Source organism: Pseudocercospora fijiensis (genome assembly GCF_000340215.1).
Source record: "Pseudocercospora fijiensis CIRAD86 unplaced genomic scaffold MYCFIscaffold_4, whole genome shotgun sequence".
NCBI lineage: Eukaryota > Fungi > Ascomycota > Dothideomycetes > Mycosphaerellales > Mycosphaerellaceae > Pseudocercospora > Pseudocercospora fijiensis.
In genome coordinates this window covers 3,239,372-3,256,792 of record NW_006921535.1, presented here as the reverse complement: position 1 = coordinate 3,256,792, position 17,421 = coordinate 3,239,372, and the positions used below count along the sequence as shown (strand labels likewise).

Genomic DNA, 17,421 nt, shown 5'->3' with positions numbered 1-17,421 from the left:
GGAATGACCAGGCCGTTACGTAACGCATTGATGAGCTATAATACAACATCGCACAACTATATTTTTCCTTCACTTGACTGCATCTAGCAGGAAGCACCGTCTGGCACACCCTCGCAATCACTGCTTGCAGAGCCACCGGTGATGGAGACACCACTCCAAGTCCAACCCGAGCAGCTAGCACAAAGAATGTAAACCTTCGCAGCATCATCGGACACAGTGCCGGTGACGTCCGAAATGGTCAAATCGGTGATCGGGACACCGTCAGTTGGAGTGCCAGTTGGGCTGCCGTTCTCATAGTCCTGCTCAATGATAATACCGTACTTGGTAATGTTTGACAGAGTGATGCCAGTATAGGTGACATTCTTAACAGATCCAGTGGCGTTGTAGACAGTCTTGATCCGGACCCCGTTAGCAGAGTCAGAGATAGTGTTGTTGGCAATGTAGATGTTGGCAACGTCGTTGTTGTCACGTCCGCCGACTGAGCCGATCGAGATACCGTGACCACCTGAGCAGGAACCCCCTGTGAAGGAGATTTCGGTGCCGGAGTTGATGGCAAGGCAGTCGTCTTGGTTCTTGACGGTAACACCGGAGATGAAGACACGTGTAGAAGAGCCTACGTCGAAGGCATCGGTGTTGTGGCCGAGTGTGGCACCGTCTGAGTTGAGTTCGTCTCCGGCAGAGTTATCGATCGTGACATCCTTGATGTAGAGGTTCTCAGCACGGTTGACAGAGAAGCATTGGACTGGGCAGTTCTGAATGTTGAGACCCGAGATTGTGGAGTCGATCATCTTGTGAGCGTAGAGGAACTTGGGCTTAGTGACGCCTCCGTTACTACCTTTACCGTCCCACCATTTGGCGCCGTTGCCATCAATAACATGGCCAGAAGCACCAGTGACAGTAAGACCAGTTCCAGAGAAAGAGATAAGTGGTCCCTTCCATTCGTCGTATTCGAAGGTGGTGGTGCCCTCGAAAGTGACGGTGGTGCCGTCAGCAAGATCTGTCATGTCGAGGGTCTCACCGGCTGGGACGGTAATGTCCTTGAGGACGATGGCTGTACAAGATGCCTTAGAAGCCGAAGCCGTGTCGGAATCGGTGAAGGTGCAGCCATCTTGGACGGTTGGCGAGGCAGACGAGGAAGAGTTTCTGGACGCGGCAGCTGTGGAAGATGGGCCGCTAGCAGATGCGGTGCTCTTCGAAGACTCCTGAGTGCTGGAGCTCTTGTCGAACTGGTTCACTACGCCAGTATCAACAGGTACAGATCCAGTGACAAGAGGGATGCTTGCGGTTGAACAACCTGTGGGAACGGTTCCTCCTGTAGCGGATGGGAAGTCACCTTCGAAGCTGCCAGTTGGGAAGGCTCCAAAGGAGAACGACGACTGAGGGCTGTGGTCGTCGCGATGCTGCTTGAACCTTCCCCAAGATGCCGGTGCTGAATGCGCAGCAACGAGCCCGGCGCCAGCACCGAGCAAGAGAGAAGTCAAGATCTTTTGGTAAACCATCTTGATGCTTCAGACAGGCCTAGCCTGAAGTGAGCGAATGTAACAGCACCGCTGTCCTAGAATGAAGCAAACGATCGCTGGGATGCCTTGCAGAGGAATGATCAGAAGGCTTGCAATGCTTGAGAGGACTTGGGTCTGTGTGCCAGGCTGTTTAGAGTGGAACATGGGCAATCCAATAATAGTGCCGTGGGCCACTGGGGCTAATTCAGTCTTCTGGTCTGGTTGAAGGTGGCCCGGAGCATGTACAAGCATTGAGCCCAGAACGCTTCTAATGGGTTGGCACTCTCACTTCGCACGCGGTCTGCAAATGCTTCGATATAATCGAAACAACCACGCGAGAATGTGAAGCAGCAGTGTCGTCGTTAAATTGAACGGGCCGGCGACAAGGATATAGAATAATAGGAGTCATCACGTGTTGCAGCCTCAGGCTCCGGGTCCTTGTCTCGCTCACGCTCAATCGTCGGGCCTCCTCTACCGCCGCTTCCTCGAGCGACGACTCCAATCCAGCTTCTCTTCTGTACTCTGCTAGTGAAGCCTTGTCCGCCTCTCCCGTGCGACTTTGGAACACTATCCAAGCTGTCAGCATAATCCCCACAACACATGGCATCAGATTTACCTCGATCCATATCTTCAAGAGTGGCACTTAACAATCATGCCTTCACGATAGCACTTGATCTCAAACAACAGTCTCGGACTTGGTAATGCTCGCACTTCCACCGTGGTTCTTGCTGGCGCATTGGCGCGATCAGGCCAAATCCTGTTCCATTCAGCGTTCATGCCAGAGTAATCGTCCTTCATGTCGACAAGGAAGACGGTTGCATCAACAACGTCTGCAATGCTTCCGTTGCCATTGGTCGCTCCTTTGACGACAGTCTCGATGTTGCGAAGTACAGCAGCAGTCTGCGGATCCTGTTGGTAATCCCGCCCCGAAGATGATGTTAAGGACGCCTGCTGAGAGTCCAGCTTGTCGACATATATCTGCTAGTACTGAAATAATTAGCCGTAAGACCTATATGGGTCTAGCCATGCACTTGCAGAATGCAGTCACAGAAGTCAGCTCACTCGGCTTTGAAACAGTCGTACATCCGAAAGCCATACAAGGCGCGATCTTCCAAGTCAAAAGATATAAAGGCATGTTAGTAAACAACTTTTGCCTGCACTCTGGTGATGATTTTATCTTGATGATCGTTGGAGGACCGAACTCTCGCAATGATTTCCATGTGAATGAGACAGAAGTGAGCGACTTACCTTCGCACCGTTTTCGACTCAGCACTGATATGGGTTAGGAATGGTTTTACCAACTCAAAGGCAGCATGCTCCTCCGCATCGTTGAGAGCGACGAGTTCCGAGACATAGACATCGAGGAAGGATGCACCTTTCTCTTACCTGCCAACACACCGCACAACCCAGTACGGTTCGCGAATGCTGTCGGCATGGTCATGGAAAGACGGCGACCTGAGGGCAGTCTAGACCGGCCGAGGTGGTACTGTTCAAAAGGCGATCATCCGAGACCGACCATTATAAGGGAGGACGTGTTCCATTGTACGGACCTAGGCACACAACTGAAGCCCTTGATTGAGTTCTGGATGAACAACGAGGAGGCGTGGAGATGCCCGTGGAACAGGAACTATGGCTGACCAGTAGGATCAGGATTTACTACTCCTTTAGCCCGCTACCTGCGCCATGTTTCCTCGATGCGGTTCCGCAATGTGATGGAATAATGCCTGGCGGGCCAGGGAAGCTCGCGTGTGGAGGAACACATCCCTGTAGCTGCTTTCCTCATTCGGACGCGGCCATAGCATTCAATGAACGACTCCGCTTTGATGATGGCCATTTATTAAGTCAGTGGAAGAGAAGGCAGACGTTCAAGTGTTGACCGAAGTCGCCACTCAAACGCTGAGGCGGAATCATCATGGTGAATGCAAAAGCGCAGAAAGCAGTCCAAGAGTCGCTCGACAGCGTGACTAGCGATCCCAAGACCGGGATTGCTGGCATTGTCTTCGTTGCAGTCGACAAGAATGGCGACCAGATTGCTGCTGTACCGTCGGGAAAGAAAGGCCTGAGCCATCCGCAGCCAATGGATCTTGACACGGTGAGCAAGGCTCTCTAGAGGTCTGGTGAGGAAAAGAGGATGTCTGACCGACTTCACGACAGGTGTTCTGGATTGCCTCGTGTACAAAGCTACTGTGCACCATCGCCTGTATGCAAGCAGTAGAGCAAGGACAACTTCAACTAGACGATGCAAAGCAGGTTCACTACCTGTGTCCCGAGCTGAACAACAAGAAAGTGCTCAAGGATGACGGCACGCTCGAGGACAGGAAGAACGACATCACGCTTCGGATGCTGCTGGCGCATACGGCTGGTTTCGGCTATGAATTGTGTGTTGATGGGCGAAGCCACTCCCACTATTCTCGCTGATGGGTTGCCAGTTTCAATGAGAAACTTCGGGAGCACGGACGGCCTGTCGGTTACGATGTCTTCCATGGCGATGTGTGTTGAGCTTGTGCGGCCAGAAGAAATCCAGCTGACGAGCATAGGTGCGAGATGTTCTCCGAATGCCGCTCGTCCATCAGCCTGGCGAAGCATGGGAGTATGGTACTGGCATTGACTGGGCGGGTATCGTGTTGGAAAGGGCGACTGGAATGCGGCTCAATGATTGGATACAAGAAAATATTGTGAAGCCGCTTGGTCTCGACGCCGTCAACATGTTCCCGACTCCTCATATGAAAGAGAATCTGGCGTTCATGCACCAGAAATGGCCAGGTGATGGCACGAAGAGCGAGGAAAGAGACCACATCTACCGAGAGCCAATCTTGGCCGAGACGGCGGAGGATCGAGCGAGACTGTTCCACAGTGGAGGAGCAGGGGCTTATGCGAAGCCAACACAATATGTGCAGGTCTTGGCTGCACTGCTGAACGACGGCCAGAGTCCCAAGACGGGCGCACGAATCTTGAAGGCGGAGACGGTGGAGAAGATGTAGGCACTCCGCATCCACATTCATTGGCATGTACCGACGGCCGTCCTTGCCTTGGGCTGACACAAATCTTGGCAGGTGGGAGAACCAGATTCCGCAATGGCCCGACTTCGCTCGGCAGGGCATTCCGGACGCCAAGAAGGAACACACCAATCCGATCGCGCACCTCTACCCCCAAGAAGGCGACCCGCCGCAGGGTTGGGGCTTGAGTTTTATGATGACGCACGAGCCCGGGGCCACGGGCCGAGGTCGAAACACCGCCTGGTGGGCTGGACTTGCGAATCTGTTCTGGTACGAGCCGTCGTCCCTTTCGTCGCGTCTGTCTTGCACGCTAACATGGGCGCAGGTGGGCGGACCGAGAGAAGGGAGTGGCGGGCATGATCGCATCGCAGATTATGCCCTTCTGCGATGGAAACGTGCTGGGCCAATGGGTCAATTGCGAAGCGGCGGTGTACGCGTCGCTATGAATATTCTAATGCAGTCGTTCGGTTCTGTGTTTCGCTTGCGCCTCCATTGTGCCTCAGGGCTTCCTTCGTATATCAACTCTGCATAATTTACGGTAGACAAGTGGAGTGCGATATGGAAGGCATATGGAAGGCGGGTTCATGTGAATAAACAAATATCCATGCATGGAACAGAGAGCCCCGTCTCGAGGTCATTCTGCCATACTCTCTCCACTCACATATGCTCTGCCCCGCAAGACAATGAGCTGAAGAAGAGATCTGTTCACCTCACCTCACCTGAGCTAGCACACCCCTGATCCCTGCGAGCCATGTCAATCGCACCTCCACGACCGAAGCGCGGGCCTTCAGTTTTAGTAGGCAACTCCGAGATGCACACATGATGCAAGCCAAACATGGCACTCCCACTGACAGGACGCAAGGTGACCGACGCCCGCGAGACACGACCACAAGCGCCTCGACCACAACCACAAAGAACGGGTACGCGCATCATCAGCGTCGACCATGTGCTCCAATATGCATCAGAGATACCTTCAGCGCAGCGCCGACTTCCTCCCGGCCAGCGTCCCGCGCATCACAATCGAACGCCCAGCGGACGACATCCTCTTGCTCCCAAACTGAGTGGCCAAGGCATTCCCATTGGAGGGGCCCATATTCCTGCCAGAAGTTCAAAGACCAGCGAGAAGCTTGTATTGCTGCCGGAAACAAGCCAGAAGAATGAGACCATACAAGGCTTCGAAGAGGAGGACGACTCAGCGCCGCCGAGGGATGATGAGCTTAGAAGGCGGCGACTGCAGATTGACGGCAAGAGCCATGCCGAGAGGCTGTCAAAAACGCAAAGAGAAGCCGACGAGGAGATCAAGCGGACAACAGCATATTGTACCGCACAAAGCTACAAGCTGAGACAAACTGCAACATTTGTGCGCGACCAACACGGTGCAAAGACGAAGCTATACGATGACTGCCTATACTGCGTCTATCAGCTGCCACTGCTCGGCGGCTCAGATGGGTATCGTGTACGAAGCAGTCCTGTTTTGAAGAACCCTGGTGGAAGAAGCGTGCTGGACGAGCAGATTGAGGCGAATGAAAGGCGACAATACCGCGAAGGCTGGGGCGAAGAAAGCGAGGAATATTCTGTACGTGACAACTACAATCCTGCATCACCGCCGCCAGAGATGCAACAACAAGACGTCACGTCGAGGGGGAACGGCGGCGCCGAGGACGCGCTCACATGGGATCAAGAGCGCTTGGCTGGACGTAGACAGTCTAACGAGTCGACCTCTTCGCCGTTCAGCTTCCCATCGCCACATGCTGGCATTTCGCCAAATGCGCACACTGTCGCAGAACTTTTCATCTTTAGCTACGGCGTTGCAGTGTTATGGAACTTCACACCCAACCAGGAAAAGGACCTGCTCGCAGATCTCACCTTCTCCGCCACCTCTGCATTGCATCTTCTGCCTGGTGGAAAGCACGAAAGGCCGCTCAGCCAGAAAGCTGCAGCGAGCCTACCTCCATTGGCATTACCGCTAATGACCAGACCGCTTGATGAAAGCGACTTCGAGACTGAAGAGTTCCATTTCCAGTACGATGAGACCGCTGAAAAGCCGAGGATATACAACGATATGATCACGTTAAGGACTAGCGATCACATGATCAAGCTCGCAATGTCCCACGCTATCGCACAGAGCACGAAGCTGTCGTTCTTCGAAGAGCGAATGCAGAGAACGATGGAGTCAGCGCAATATGTGCCACGGAGGCTTGCGCTAGAAGGTCGCCTCGGCATGGACCGCAAGGAGATTGTCGGCCTTGTAGGAAGACTGTTTGAAGGACGAGTCGATGTCAATCTCAGCTCGAACATGCTGGATACGCCAAATTTCTTCTGGGACGCAGAACCGACCCTGCACCCGCTGTACGCTGCCGTTCGCGAGTATCTCGAGATCAAGCCGAGGATCCAAGTGCTGAACGAGAGGTGTCGTGTATTTTTGGATTTAGCAGAGATCCTCTCAGACAGCATAGCGGATGTCAAGATGACGAGAATCACCTGGATCATCATCGTGTTGATCATCTTGAGTATTTTGGTCACGTGTACGGAAGTATTTCTGCGCTTCGGCATTCTGGCAGCAGGGAAGAACAAGAAAGGCGCAGACAATGCTGCGATGCTCCTTCAAGCTGGCTTGGGCAGAATATCCGGTGAGCTGTAAATGACTGCGATAAAGTGTTTATTCGTGGTAGCGAGGCGCTATGGCGTTGTTGTACAAGAAGTGTAGTAGCTGCGTAGTGCACAGATTGAAGTCGGACATTCACCTTCATCAGCCGCTTCGGCATGCCTGATCGACAGGTTCTTCTTTTAACGTGATGTTCAGTCACTCCCAGTCAAGCATCACATGGCTGGGTTCGAACGGATGTGCCTGGCCGAGCGAAAAAGTATGGAGGACGTTGCCAGTTTTCTTCTCGTTCTGATTTCTAATTACAATAAGACGAAATTCGCTGATGTAAGTCTCAAGAATCGTAGAATGCTGACGACAGAAGTACTCCAGGCCGAACATGGCGACGTCGTACTGCACAGATTGAAATGATACCTGAGGATCGAGCACCCTTGGCCTTTGTTGGGCCGCAACTCGCACAATGGCCATTTGTGCCATTGCAGACCTTTGTTATGGCTTATCATTCTTTTTGGAGAGGCTGAGAAGGAAGGAAATTAGAAAATATCAGCGAAGTAGAACAATTCGTCGTCAGGTACATACTGTGCGTCGGATGAACAAGTGCAGGTCGGCTGACTCAAATCAGATTAACACGACGGTAGAGATCTAGATAAGAACTCCATCGTCGAAGCAGGACTGTATCCTCATTCTTCAAGAAGCCGAGAACCACGACTTACCAGCTGCCTTCAATCACTCTCGCCATTCGCTTCTGGCATTCCGCCTGTTCCCGATCAGTATCATGCTCGTGATAGAGACACAAAGCCTTACTGCTAAATCGATCCCTGTGTTTCTCAAGCGGCGAGTGGCGATCGCAAGGCCAACCGTGCGCGCAATTGCTGCACATGATCACCTGGGCTTGACGGGATCGGGAAACATCGCAGTCCTGCTTGAAGGCTTCGGGAACCACAATCCTGCCTCGAGCAGGAGGACCACCAGTAAGTCTCGCAGCACTGACTCGGATCGGAGAGAATTGGGCGTTGAAATTGACCACGGCATCTGCTATGACTTTGCGCAGGGGCGAGCTTTCCGGCACGTTCTCGCATAAGAACTTGAATTCTTGGAAGTTTGGAAAGTCGTGTTGAGTGAGTGTGGAAAGTCGGTCATGTGGTGAGACGTGGTAATGCAACTTCTTCTGCACTCTCTCGACGATCCGGTTCCGTAGGTCCTGGACGTGATAGAAGTCGGCGAAGTGGTACAGCTCGAAGAGCTGGCGATACCACCAGACGTCGGAGTGATCGTGGTCTGGCTGGTCGCTGGTTAGCCGGCCGGATTTGAGGAAGTTCAAGACCGCTTCAACTACCCAGACTGGATGCTGATCGATGGTTACGTGTGAGGTGTTGGCCTCGCGGTACGGACCCATCAGCATAGCTTGGAAGTATGGTGATGCTGAGCAGAGGAGTTCATTTGTGGCCCAGAATTCTTCGACGTGTATGTCGTTTTCCTTGGCGAGAACGCAGATGGGACGAGATTGTGGCGGAATGGCCATCGACATGGTGCCTTGGTGGCCCGGGGAGAGCATGGTGGAGTCTTTGACTGACGCGTTGTCGGTGAGTTGGTTGCTGATACAAGTAAGTTGCGGGGTTGATGCTTGACCGATGTCTGATATGCTGGAAAAGAGCTTCAGGTCTCGATGCTTGGTGAACTCAGGTATGATTTCTGAAAAGGTCCAGAGCGATATCTTATATGGTAGGTACCGAACGTGGTCATATCCGCACCCTCCAAGTCTACAATGGTTTGTTTGAAGGACAAGTTATGGGATCGTAGCTGTGAATATTTGGACGTCACTATGATATACGTTGGCCACCTGCTGACAATGCTTTGAGCTCGTGTGAAGGTGAATACGACAGAACCGACATTCACTGGACAGCATAACGACACTGGAAAATGGATTTCGGCCATTGATCGATCGCTTGGGAACATGATCCACCCGATCATGATTCGTTGTGCATTGAATAATGCGTCTGCCATCAGTGTTGCTATAGATCTCTTACCACAGTCAGTCTCAGACCAACCAGCATCGGTTGTTGCCCATCTCGGTGACACCATCTAAAGGCCATAAGCCACCACCTTCAACTCCTTAGTACCATCTTGGTGCGAGTACTCTGTAGCTCATTTTCAATTTCTGCTCTCTTTTTCACCTTCGTGTGCTTCAGGATTCCAATTGACGAGCGATTTCCAGAAGCAGTATCATCTGTCCAAGAAATTTAGAGAGGCGAGTAATTTTTGTATGAAGAAAGCTGTCGCTCATCCATCCATGCCGACGCTCGTGAATGTGGCCGTCACTGCTGCGAATGCGGTGTTTGTAATCGGAGAGAATTATAGGCCTTTTCTACTTCACAGTCAGCGGTGCAGGCTTGTTTCGATCGGTGACGAATGAACGAGATACTGTGAAAACGATATGCACCGATACCTATTTGCCAGAAGCAAATGCTGGAGTTTATTTGCGATGAGATATCTGCGAGCGGACCTCAGCTATATGCTCACACTCATTCGCACAACCAAGCAGCCTCTAGCCAGGAACGTGCACATGCTGGTTGGCCAGTCCTTTGAGGCTCTCCAGTACGCGGCGCAAAGGTATACACGCCCCTTTAGACATGACTGTAAGCCCATCGGACTTCGCTTTGCCATCGCTCTTTTCCAGCACTTGCTCTACATCCTTGATCGCGCATACAAGCAGCCTTGGACCGTGGGGTTCCTGGAAGAGGTAGCGAATGATATCTTCGAGACCTTTGAGGCCGGAGGTGCTGTCGAGATTTGATAGCGCTGTAATCATGAGTCCCTTCGCGCGCAGGAATACTCTTTCGCTGTACAAGTTGCTGGAATTCTTGCTCTCTTCGGTGCCAACGAGGGCCTCATAGCCTGCCTCATTGTAGTATGGCTCACGTACTAATACAAGGCCAAGCAGAGAGACCAGGACCTGTAAGAGTGTGCTCTTCGTCGGACTCCAGCTTTCGCCCTTGTCGCCTTCCCATGTGCCCAGAATTGACAAACATATCTTGCCATCTTCGTACAGATTGGGGTTGACTCGGCCAATAGTGCCACCAATGGAAGCTTGTGCCGGCCAAGAGTGGAAAAATGCTTGTGGTGGGTCGGTCGGAAAGGTTGGAGGCAGGTAGAAATCCATCACGAACGGGACATTGGCGTATGGAGTTTCAGTTGGGCCAATGATCAGGACTCTTAATAGATCCAGTCGTGATTCGTAGCTGCGCACGTACACACGTTCGGGTAATGATGACTGGAGTATGCGGTGCTCTTTTTGCGTCCTCTTCATATGCTGCGGTGACTGGTATGCAACTTCATTTCGGTAGTGGTGATCTGCTGGAGGTTGACCTTCCAGGATTAGATATGATGCTGGTGCTGACTCCGCGCCATCTCTATCTGATTTGCCATCTAGTGATGTAATTGAAGGGTGACTCGTCTTATTCTCCTCGTCGTTGGCTGGTGTTACTGACTGCGGGGTGAGGGGTGTTTGGTGTTCTGGTGCATCCTGCATTTCGACATCGTCATCCTCGTCATTGCCTTCGTCGGCAGATTCCCAGTCTTCATCCTCGACATCGTCTTCATCCAGGATTTGACCGTTTTCGTCTTCGTAATGAGCTGCGAGCTCGACTTCATCGTCTTCTTCCTCATCACTCCACACTTCTTCTGCCTCTGACCACTCTATATCCTCCTCACCACCTCCCTCATCATCGTGCCAAGCATCAGGCTGATCAGTCCCATCGGAACGAATGGCCACAACGCACTGTTCTCGACAAAGTATCACATCCCGTGAGACCGCAGCGCCACTTAGTCGAATGACAAGTTGGCCATCCATGAGAGTGTCGACTACTTCTCCGAGCCAAGTTAGATCACTAGGTCTAGAGGATCCTCCGCTGTATTCAGGTGAAGTGATAAGGCATATGTCGCCTCTCCGTACATTGAGTTGCGCCGGGGCTTCAATATCATACAGGCTGACTTCTTCCTCAGCCGTGAGCAAAGAAGGATCAATCGCGTACGAAACTATCGGAGGCGGTAGACCCTCTTCGCCGTCCGGGTCTCTCGCATAGTGCACATGAGAGTTTGGAGACCATCTGACACGAGCCATGCGATCTTCGGCGTTGACTGCCTGGACGATCCCGATGAGCTCCGGCTGTTCGGTGTTTTCAAGCCCTGGTACTGCTTGCAGTCTCAATGAATGTACAACCTCCGCAGGCCAAGCAGCATGCTCGTCATCGATGTTAACGTCGGGGATCAGGTCGATACTCCGCTCGGTGCTGATAGAAAGATCCTGCCACTGTACGGCGACGGTGGTGTGGAACGATACAACATCGAAGATGTTTAGGTCATAGCCTAAGTGATCCTGGCGGTCCAGCCGCAGTAATTTACGTGTGCCGTCTGCTGAGTTGTACTTCAGGCAGGCGCCAGTGAGATCGCTGAATCGTACACGCAGACCTAGCCGCACATCGATTTCAGAATTAGACACCGTTTGCGAGCGCGGTTGTGAAGCGTCTGCAGAGGGTCGTCGAGAGCGTTTATAGACCATGAATTCGGGTGATTCCAGTTCCGACGATTCCAGAAGAACAGGCGGCTCACTCTCTTGTAGACTTCCTATCCTTCGCTGTGCCCATGCGATCTCGGCTGCGATAGTACGAATGTTCACCACAGTACCTACCGGCGGCGTGTTGGGATTATAGCTGCCATAGATCCACTTTCCGGTGCGCAGAAGGCCTTTTTTTGTCTTGGCAATGTCGCCCAAACAGAACGGACCAGGGCTTCCATCTGTGTGCTCTCCAGACTCATCATTGATTTCGACGACGGAGTTGTCGACAAGTTTGAGCTGGATATTGTTTGTGATGGCATCAACACGACCGATCCAGTCTTGATACACGACCAGATCATCTTCCGTCAGCGCCTCGGCGTAAGTAAGTTCCGCTGCGGGTACATCCACAATCGGTCGTGGCCGTCCGTCCGGATAGATGAAGAATTGCGAAGAGGCAGGATCGTCGGAAGATCGTCCCAGAAGTCCCTTGAGCGTGCGACTATTTTGATATGTGACATCGCACATGGGCTGGAGGGTGCATCTCGTGAATGTGTTGAGGATGACACCCGATTGCGAGTCCTGCGCGCTTCGTTTGACAATGTCACCGATCATCAAGGATCGATCCACCAGCTTGACTCTCGAGACTGGCAGCAACTCGAGCTTCGGCTCGTCTTGGTAGCGAATTAGTACGGTATCGCGCGGGGGCACACCATCAACCAGAAAGCGTCGAAAGGCGCTTTGCGACACTCCTGGCCCACAAGTGATTGGTTCTTCTTCGGTCCTCCTGGGAAGCGGCATATGCGTGTCAATGTCTGAGTGTGTCCGCTCGACGACGGCGAGCGACTTCTCGTCGCTCTTCCTAGCCACGATATCATCTTGGTGCAGCGCCTGCTCCATGATGCCGGCCGCCGGGCGACGTGTTAGGTCGTGATTTTGTGCATCGCGACTTTGTTCGGGAAGTGCGTACGCGACTTGTGAGCCGCAGAGCTTTCTTTGTCGGTCTTCCGTCGCGGCCAAGATGTTGCTCGAACGGAAGTTGATGGAAGACGTGGAAGAGCAGAGTCAACAAGGTTGACCAAGGAAGCGGAACAGCCCGCAATCCTCTTCCACATTCACTACAGATGCACATCTCTATTAGGCGCTCACATCATGGCAGATCCGCTGTACGAGCTGCTGGCTCCATACTTCGACCATGACACATCGCCGCCCTCACCTCGAGATCCGCAGACAGCTGCCTACCTCTCCCGGCTCAGCACACTCTCCCTCGCCGACCTGACCACAAACGAGCCAGCAGCCCTCCTGCAGTCGGCACAGTCGCATCTACGCAACCTACAGGCGCTGTCCAAACGCTCGCACAAATCAGTCATTTCATCTTCCTCTCATCTTACCAACCTCTCGTCTCTACTTCCGGCATTGGGCTCACAAGCAGAAGCGCTGCAAAAAGATGTACCAGCGCTCGAGAATGCAGTCTCGGACTTTGCCACCAAATATGATAGAAGTAGCGAGAACGCTGTGTTGGACAGGCGGAAAAGAGCAGCATTGCTATCACGCAACGTGGACAGATTATCAGATGTGCTGGACCTGCCCTCTCTGCTCTCGTCTACGGTGGCAGCAGCTCAAGCCAGCAGCACAGGCACAGCATCAGCAGCCGGATCTGCTACATCATATGCCTCAGCCTTGGATCTGCATGCCCATATCAAGAGGCTGAAAGCTTTGTACCCACAGTCTGAACTCATTGGCAATATCTCCTCCCAAGCTGAGCTTGAAATGCAGAATCTTGCTACAGTCCTCATCACAGGCCTGCAGAGTCCGTCGCTGAAGCTCGCTGCAGCCATGCGAACAGTAGGCTGGCTCAGACGCGTTGCGCCTGACCTGACAGAAGACTTGCAGATTTCAACAAAGCCTGCTGCTCTGTCTACAAGGCCTTTGAGCTTGTCCCCAACCACGATCAATAATGATGGAGCACTCGGGTCGCTCTTCCTAGTCTGCCGGTTGAAAACACTGCATCACACCTTGGACGCCCTCGAGCCTCTCCGCGACCTTGCAGATCAGGATTCTACTCTAAGGCAGAAGCAGGTTGCCGCCAAGGATGCTGCCAAACAGTCCAGTTCATTCTCGACTGCCGGCACTCAAAGCGAGCGGTATCTGAAGCGTTACATCGAGATATTCCGCGAGCAAAGCTTTGCCATCCTCAACATGTACAAGAGCATATTCCCTGCGAATCTGCCAGAACCAGACCACCCCAAAGACGGCGACAAACATGCGTCAGCAGATCCGCTCCTGCCTGCGCCATCTGCTGTCTCGACGTTTGCTGTGCATCTGGTCGACATGCTAGAAAGCACACTTCGGATGTACCTGCCCAATATCATGGACAAGACTTCCCGGGAGTCTCTGCTTACGCAAGTCCTCTACTGTGCTGGGAGTCTAGGCAGACTTGGTGCAGACTTTGGCATGATGGTCGCATTGCTGGAAGACGACCTGGTTGAGCAGGATGCCAGCCAAGACCAGGCCAATGGGAGACCCGAGCAAGACTTGACCGCAGAGCCCGAATGGGTGCAAGTTATGAAGAAGCACCGAATCCAGGCAAGTCGGCTTGAAATCCTGTCTCGAGGAGTAGGAACTGCGAGAAAAGGGAGTCTGGACGTTTTCTCGCCTCAAGCCTCTTCTCCAACTCCAGCTGCTTAGGGCCTGTCCGGTTGCACCTGCGGCTCAGGATGCAGGTAGATGCACTTAAGATAACAGCTTGAACCGGACAGTAGGCGTATAGTACCCTACTACGACCACTTGACCCGAAGACTTTCTAGATTTAAAGTATAACTGCAGGTGAAACCGGACAAGAACAACTTCCCTCGGTGTAGCTCTGACATATACAGAGCACATATTCGAGTAGATAGTAACAGCCTGCCCGCCATTTTTAACTACACAGGTTGAGGTGCAGGTTCAGTTCACTTCATCAGATTTAAAGTCTGTATTCCGAGCGCATAGGATAGTCGCGAACCAATTCACACGAATGACGAACGAGCGCCTGCACCGCCACAGCTTCAGCGCCCTGCACCCTGCATCCACATCCAATATCAAGTAACAGCTTGCTTGCACTATAGGCTAGAATCAGCCACAACATCCAACGTCTCTCACTATATGTCAAGGTCAGGCTGTCTGAATTTCTCGCGGCCTCCGAGCCAGCTTTGCATGCTATGCATGATGTCGCTCGTGATCAAAGCTGGCCAGACATGCAATGCGAGACACAAGTGCGCCGCTGAACCACACAATCAATATCTTAAGAAATGCCAAGGTCTGTGAGCATCTAGACCTCGAGCTCCATAGTGCTGCAGTTGCACGTGATGTATCTGGATTGCGTTACCCTTTTTGGGAGACATGACTCGAGTTCTCGGTCAGAGCGAGCCGTCAGTTGCAGTAGTCAGCCGCCTTCTTGTAAGTTGTAACGAGGTGTTTTTTGTGTACATATTCCTTATAGAGGAAGTTCTGAGTGACGTATAATGCAAACAATGGGAGAACGACGTTGCTATTAGGGCCCGTTACGTTGCCCGATTTTCGTCGCGTTTATCGTGCCTAATAATAGTCCAACTCTTAAGCCAACTAAGTGTGTTGTATCCACTGTTTATCGTCGCTTATAGGCACGACAATCGCTACGATAATCGCGTCTGTTAAGTCGACCAGTTTTCGTAGACCTAGTGCATACTGGTGGCTTGCTAAGAGGCCTAATTTGGCATAGAATGGTTGTCAGACCTCGCGTCTTCTCAGCGCGTAGAATCGCTATAGTAGATTGAAGCCATTGTATATCACCATTTGGCTATGGATCTATCCAGTCTGTTGTCCGGCGAGGAGCTATTAACTGATGCTCAGTGGCAGCAGGAAATAGCCGCCACCAATATAACAGTGAAGTTGCGCCTTATAACCTTCATTCGTCGCTTCCGCGCCTGCCGTACCACCGATTGCGACTCTATAGCGCGATATAGGGCTAAATAGCCTCAGTTTTCAAAGACAAGAGTGGATCCTATCTACGAGGTGTTAAGAGTTCGAATTTTCGTGGTTTATACCATATATGGCTATATAAGCGAGGAACGCTAATAGCTGGAAAATTGGGATGAAAATTGGGTACGAAAACCACGGTCGAGTTAACACACCCGATTATCGTATACTTCTAGAAAACTGACCTACGAAAACAGGGCAACGTAACGGGCCCAAAGTTTATTATCTTCGTTGAGACGTGCGACGTTGTAACGCAGCGCGCTGGTAGGCACCCCAGTCAATGTCGTAGGGCTAGACTTTTACGTTCCTACTGTAGCGACGCCTGCATGTCGTCTGCCCTAGGGGTGTTGCACATTCACCTCATCGTCGCAATTGATGAGGCAAGCGAAAGACTTCGTGCAAGGTGTGCTTGTTCTGGTGTACATTGTTTCTATCAATGGAATGTTGTACATACTGTAAATCGTTGTTGGGAGAAGATCCATGTCCTATCCATGTCCAAATGTCGTACCGGCTCGGAACAAGTCGCTTCGAAGTTCGCGGAAAAGCTTTAGGGTTCTCGGATTAACTTAGTGCACTGATACTATGATGCTATTCTCGCGACTCGGCGCATCACATTGTGTGTTGGTCATAGGTATAACTGAACCTGCTGTCAGTATACGTCTTCCGAATCTCCCGTGCCGGCTGCCGGGCAGGTTCGAGGCCGCTTTACTTCCTCGTCTTGCTTTGCAATGCTATGCCCAGGACTAGCGGAAGATCTCGTTTCGCTCCATACATATCAGCCGAGAAGCCAAGGACTCGAAACGAAGTAGGAAGGTTCATGCTGGGATTTGGTAGGGCTTGTACACGCAATGCAGTGTGATTCGGTGGGAGCAGTACGGTACAGCGAGACTGTCCATGGAGAGCGCGCAAGGAAAACATCTGATGCCGGATAGCAGCCACAGTTGATCTCGGCCTGACCGTGGCTGCTTCAAGTTGTTTCTCCAATGGTTCTTTTGTCTCTGATGCTTGTGACCAATGAGCAGGTACAAATGACATACTCAGAGAGGCTGCGCCACAGCACTTGTCTTGTAGCCACGTGTATACCTTGTGCGTGTCGTCATGGCACATGGAGCTTCGAGCGAGATTTCAAATTTGTCCAAGATTCGGTCCGTCGTGCTCGGGTCCAATCAGTGTATGTAACCACGGCCTGGTTTACGCGTCTTTCCGCCGCCGGGCCTCAGGCCATGCACAAGCAGAATTGCTGAGCTGCCGAATTCGGTTTCGCCGGTTTCGCGGCCACTGGCGGTATTTGATGATTCAGCCGGGTTGAACAAAGGTGCAAAGTCCACTGTAGGCGTCTCCGAGAATTCATGATTGGGCGCTCAAAAAGTTAGCTGCGCAATGAGCAAAAGCGTAGCAGAGCAAGCATATTGAACGGCTCGGGACAGTGACAGGCTGGCACTCCGGGAGCAATCAACCTGCCTATAGCGCAGTCGTACCATCTCGGGTGTCGCTTGTGACTGTAGCCTAGCCAACCAGCACCAGCCATAGCGTTCAGTCAACTTGAACAGCTGGTCCTGAAAGCAAAAAAGATGGTTCGACTCCACGCGTTGTTGGTGCTTGCTCCAGACTCCAGAGGTCGCGTGCCTGCACACTGCCTAGCATTAAGCATAATGCGGCAGGGAATGCGGACTTTCGGCGGAAGTAGAACAACAAGGTACGTTCTGTAGGGACTCGGGAGCACGATTTGACTGGTGGTAGCCGGCGCATGCAGGGCATGGAGCGTGTGTTCCAGAG

At 52.2% G+C, this 17,421-nt stretch overlaps 9 protein-coding genes across 9 annotated transcripts; 4 read left to right on the top strand and 5 right to left on the bottom strand.

Moving 5' to 3' along the window:
• Positions 1–83: 83 nt before the first annotated feature.
• On the bottom strand, positions 84–1,499 carry MYCFIDRAFT_188337 (glycoside hydrolase family 28 protein; the record flags this gene model as incomplete). The annotated part of the gene is made up of 2 exons (XM_007928355.1): positions 84–1,143; positions 1,450–1,499. 2 exons carry the CDS (start codon positions 1,497–1,499, stop codon positions 84–86), a joined length of 1,110 nt encoding a protein of 369 aa, XP_007926546.1.
• Positions 1,500–2,129: 630 nt separating this feature from the next.
• Positions 2,130–2,408, bottom strand: MYCFIDRAFT_136766 (uncharacterized protein; the record flags this gene model as incomplete). Its single annotated transcript, XM_007928354.1, has 1 exon — positions 2,130–2,408. A coding segment is annotated over one exon (279 nt), but the record flags the coding sequence as incomplete, so codon positions are not given.
• A 224-nt stretch (positions 2,409–2,632) lies between these two features.
• Positions 2,633–3,136, top strand: MYCFIDRAFT_45972 (uncharacterized protein; the record flags this gene model as incomplete). Its single annotated transcript, XM_007927620.1, has 2 exons — positions 2,633–2,734; positions 2,786–3,136. The coding sequence occupies 2 exons, from the start codon at positions 2,633–2,635 to the stop codon at positions 3,134–3,136; spliced, it is 453 nt and encodes a 150-aa protein (XP_007925811.1).
• A 241-nt stretch (positions 3,137–3,377) lies between these two features.
• Positions 3,378–5,139, top strand: MYCFIDRAFT_61023 (uncharacterized protein). The gene is made up of 6 exons (XM_007927719.1): positions 3,378–3,591; positions 3,654–3,877; positions 3,929–3,989; positions 4,037–4,476; positions 4,553–4,765; positions 4,821–5,139. Exons 1-6 carry the CDS (start codon positions 3,412–3,414, stop codon positions 4,939–4,941), a joined length of 1,239 nt encoding a protein of 412 aa, XP_007925910.1. The 5' UTR covers positions 3,378–3,411; the 3' UTR covers positions 4,942–5,139.
• Positions 5,140–5,246: 107 nt separating this feature from the next.
• Positions 5,247–7,136, top strand: MYCFIDRAFT_136563 (uncharacterized protein; the record flags this gene model as incomplete). The annotated part of the gene is made up of 3 exons (XM_007928353.1): positions 5,247–5,291; positions 5,358–6,130; positions 6,230–7,136. 3 exons carry the CDS (start codon positions 5,247–5,249, stop codon positions 7,134–7,136), a joined length of 1,725 nt encoding a protein of 574 aa, XP_007926544.1.
• Positions 7,137–7,822: 686 nt separating this feature from the next.
• MYCFIDRAFT_84922 (uncharacterized protein) lies at positions 7,823–8,655 on the bottom strand (the record flags this gene model as incomplete). The annotated part of the gene is made up of 2 exons (XM_007928352.1): positions 7,823–7,857; positions 7,959–8,655. 2 exons carry the CDS (start codon positions 8,653–8,655, stop codon positions 7,823–7,825), a joined length of 732 nt encoding a protein of 243 aa, XP_007926543.1.
• A 990-nt stretch (positions 8,656–9,645) lies between these two features.
• Positions 9,646–12,552, bottom strand: MYCFIDRAFT_84921 (uncharacterized protein; the record flags this gene model as incomplete). Its single annotated transcript, XM_007928351.1, has 1 exon — positions 9,646–12,552. One exon carries the CDS (start codon positions 12,550–12,552, stop codon positions 9,646–9,648), a length of 2,907 nt encoding a protein of 968 aa, XP_007926542.1.
• A 252-nt stretch (positions 12,553–12,804) lies between these two features.
• On the top strand, positions 12,805–14,340 carry MYCFIDRAFT_45940 (uncharacterized protein; the record flags this gene model as incomplete). Its single annotated transcript, XM_007927613.1, has 2 exons — positions 12,805–14,136; positions 14,182–14,340. The coding sequence occupies 2 exons, from the start codon at positions 12,805–12,807 to the stop codon at positions 14,338–14,340; spliced, it is 1,491 nt and encodes a 496-aa protein (XP_007925804.1).
• Positions 14,341–15,830: 1,490 nt separating this feature from the next.
• On the bottom strand, positions 15,831–17,289 carry MYCFIDRAFT_174719 (uncharacterized protein; the record flags this gene model as incomplete). Its single annotated transcript, XM_007928350.1, has 13 exons — positions 15,831–15,906; positions 15,957–15,967; positions 15,999–16,130; positions 16,165–16,170; positions 16,221–16,245; positions 16,289–16,326; positions 16,355–16,366; positions 16,390–16,704; positions 16,751–16,800; positions 16,829–17,005; positions 17,061–17,085; positions 17,124–17,201; positions 17,227–17,289. 13 exons carry the CDS (start codon positions 17,287–17,289, stop codon positions 15,831–15,833), a joined length of 1,008 nt encoding a protein of 335 aa, XP_007926541.1.
• Between the last annotated feature and the right edge of the window lie 132 nt (positions 17,290–17,421).

Bases quoted from the DNA above. Each gene is read 5' to 3' on its own strand.
- MYCFIDRAFT_61023 (XM_007927719.1), top strand. From the start codon at position 3,412: ATGGTGAATGCAAAAGCGCAGAAAGCAGTCCAAGAGTCGCTCGACAGC. The intron at 3,592-3,653 runs GTGAGCAAGGCT...ACTTCACGACAG, and splicing joins AGCCAATGGATCTTGACACG to GTGTTCTGGATTGCCTCGTG. The intron at 4,477-4,552 runs GTAGGCACTCCG...AAATCTTGGCAG, and splicing joins GCGGAGACGGTGGAGAAGAT to GTGGGAGAACCAGATTCCGC.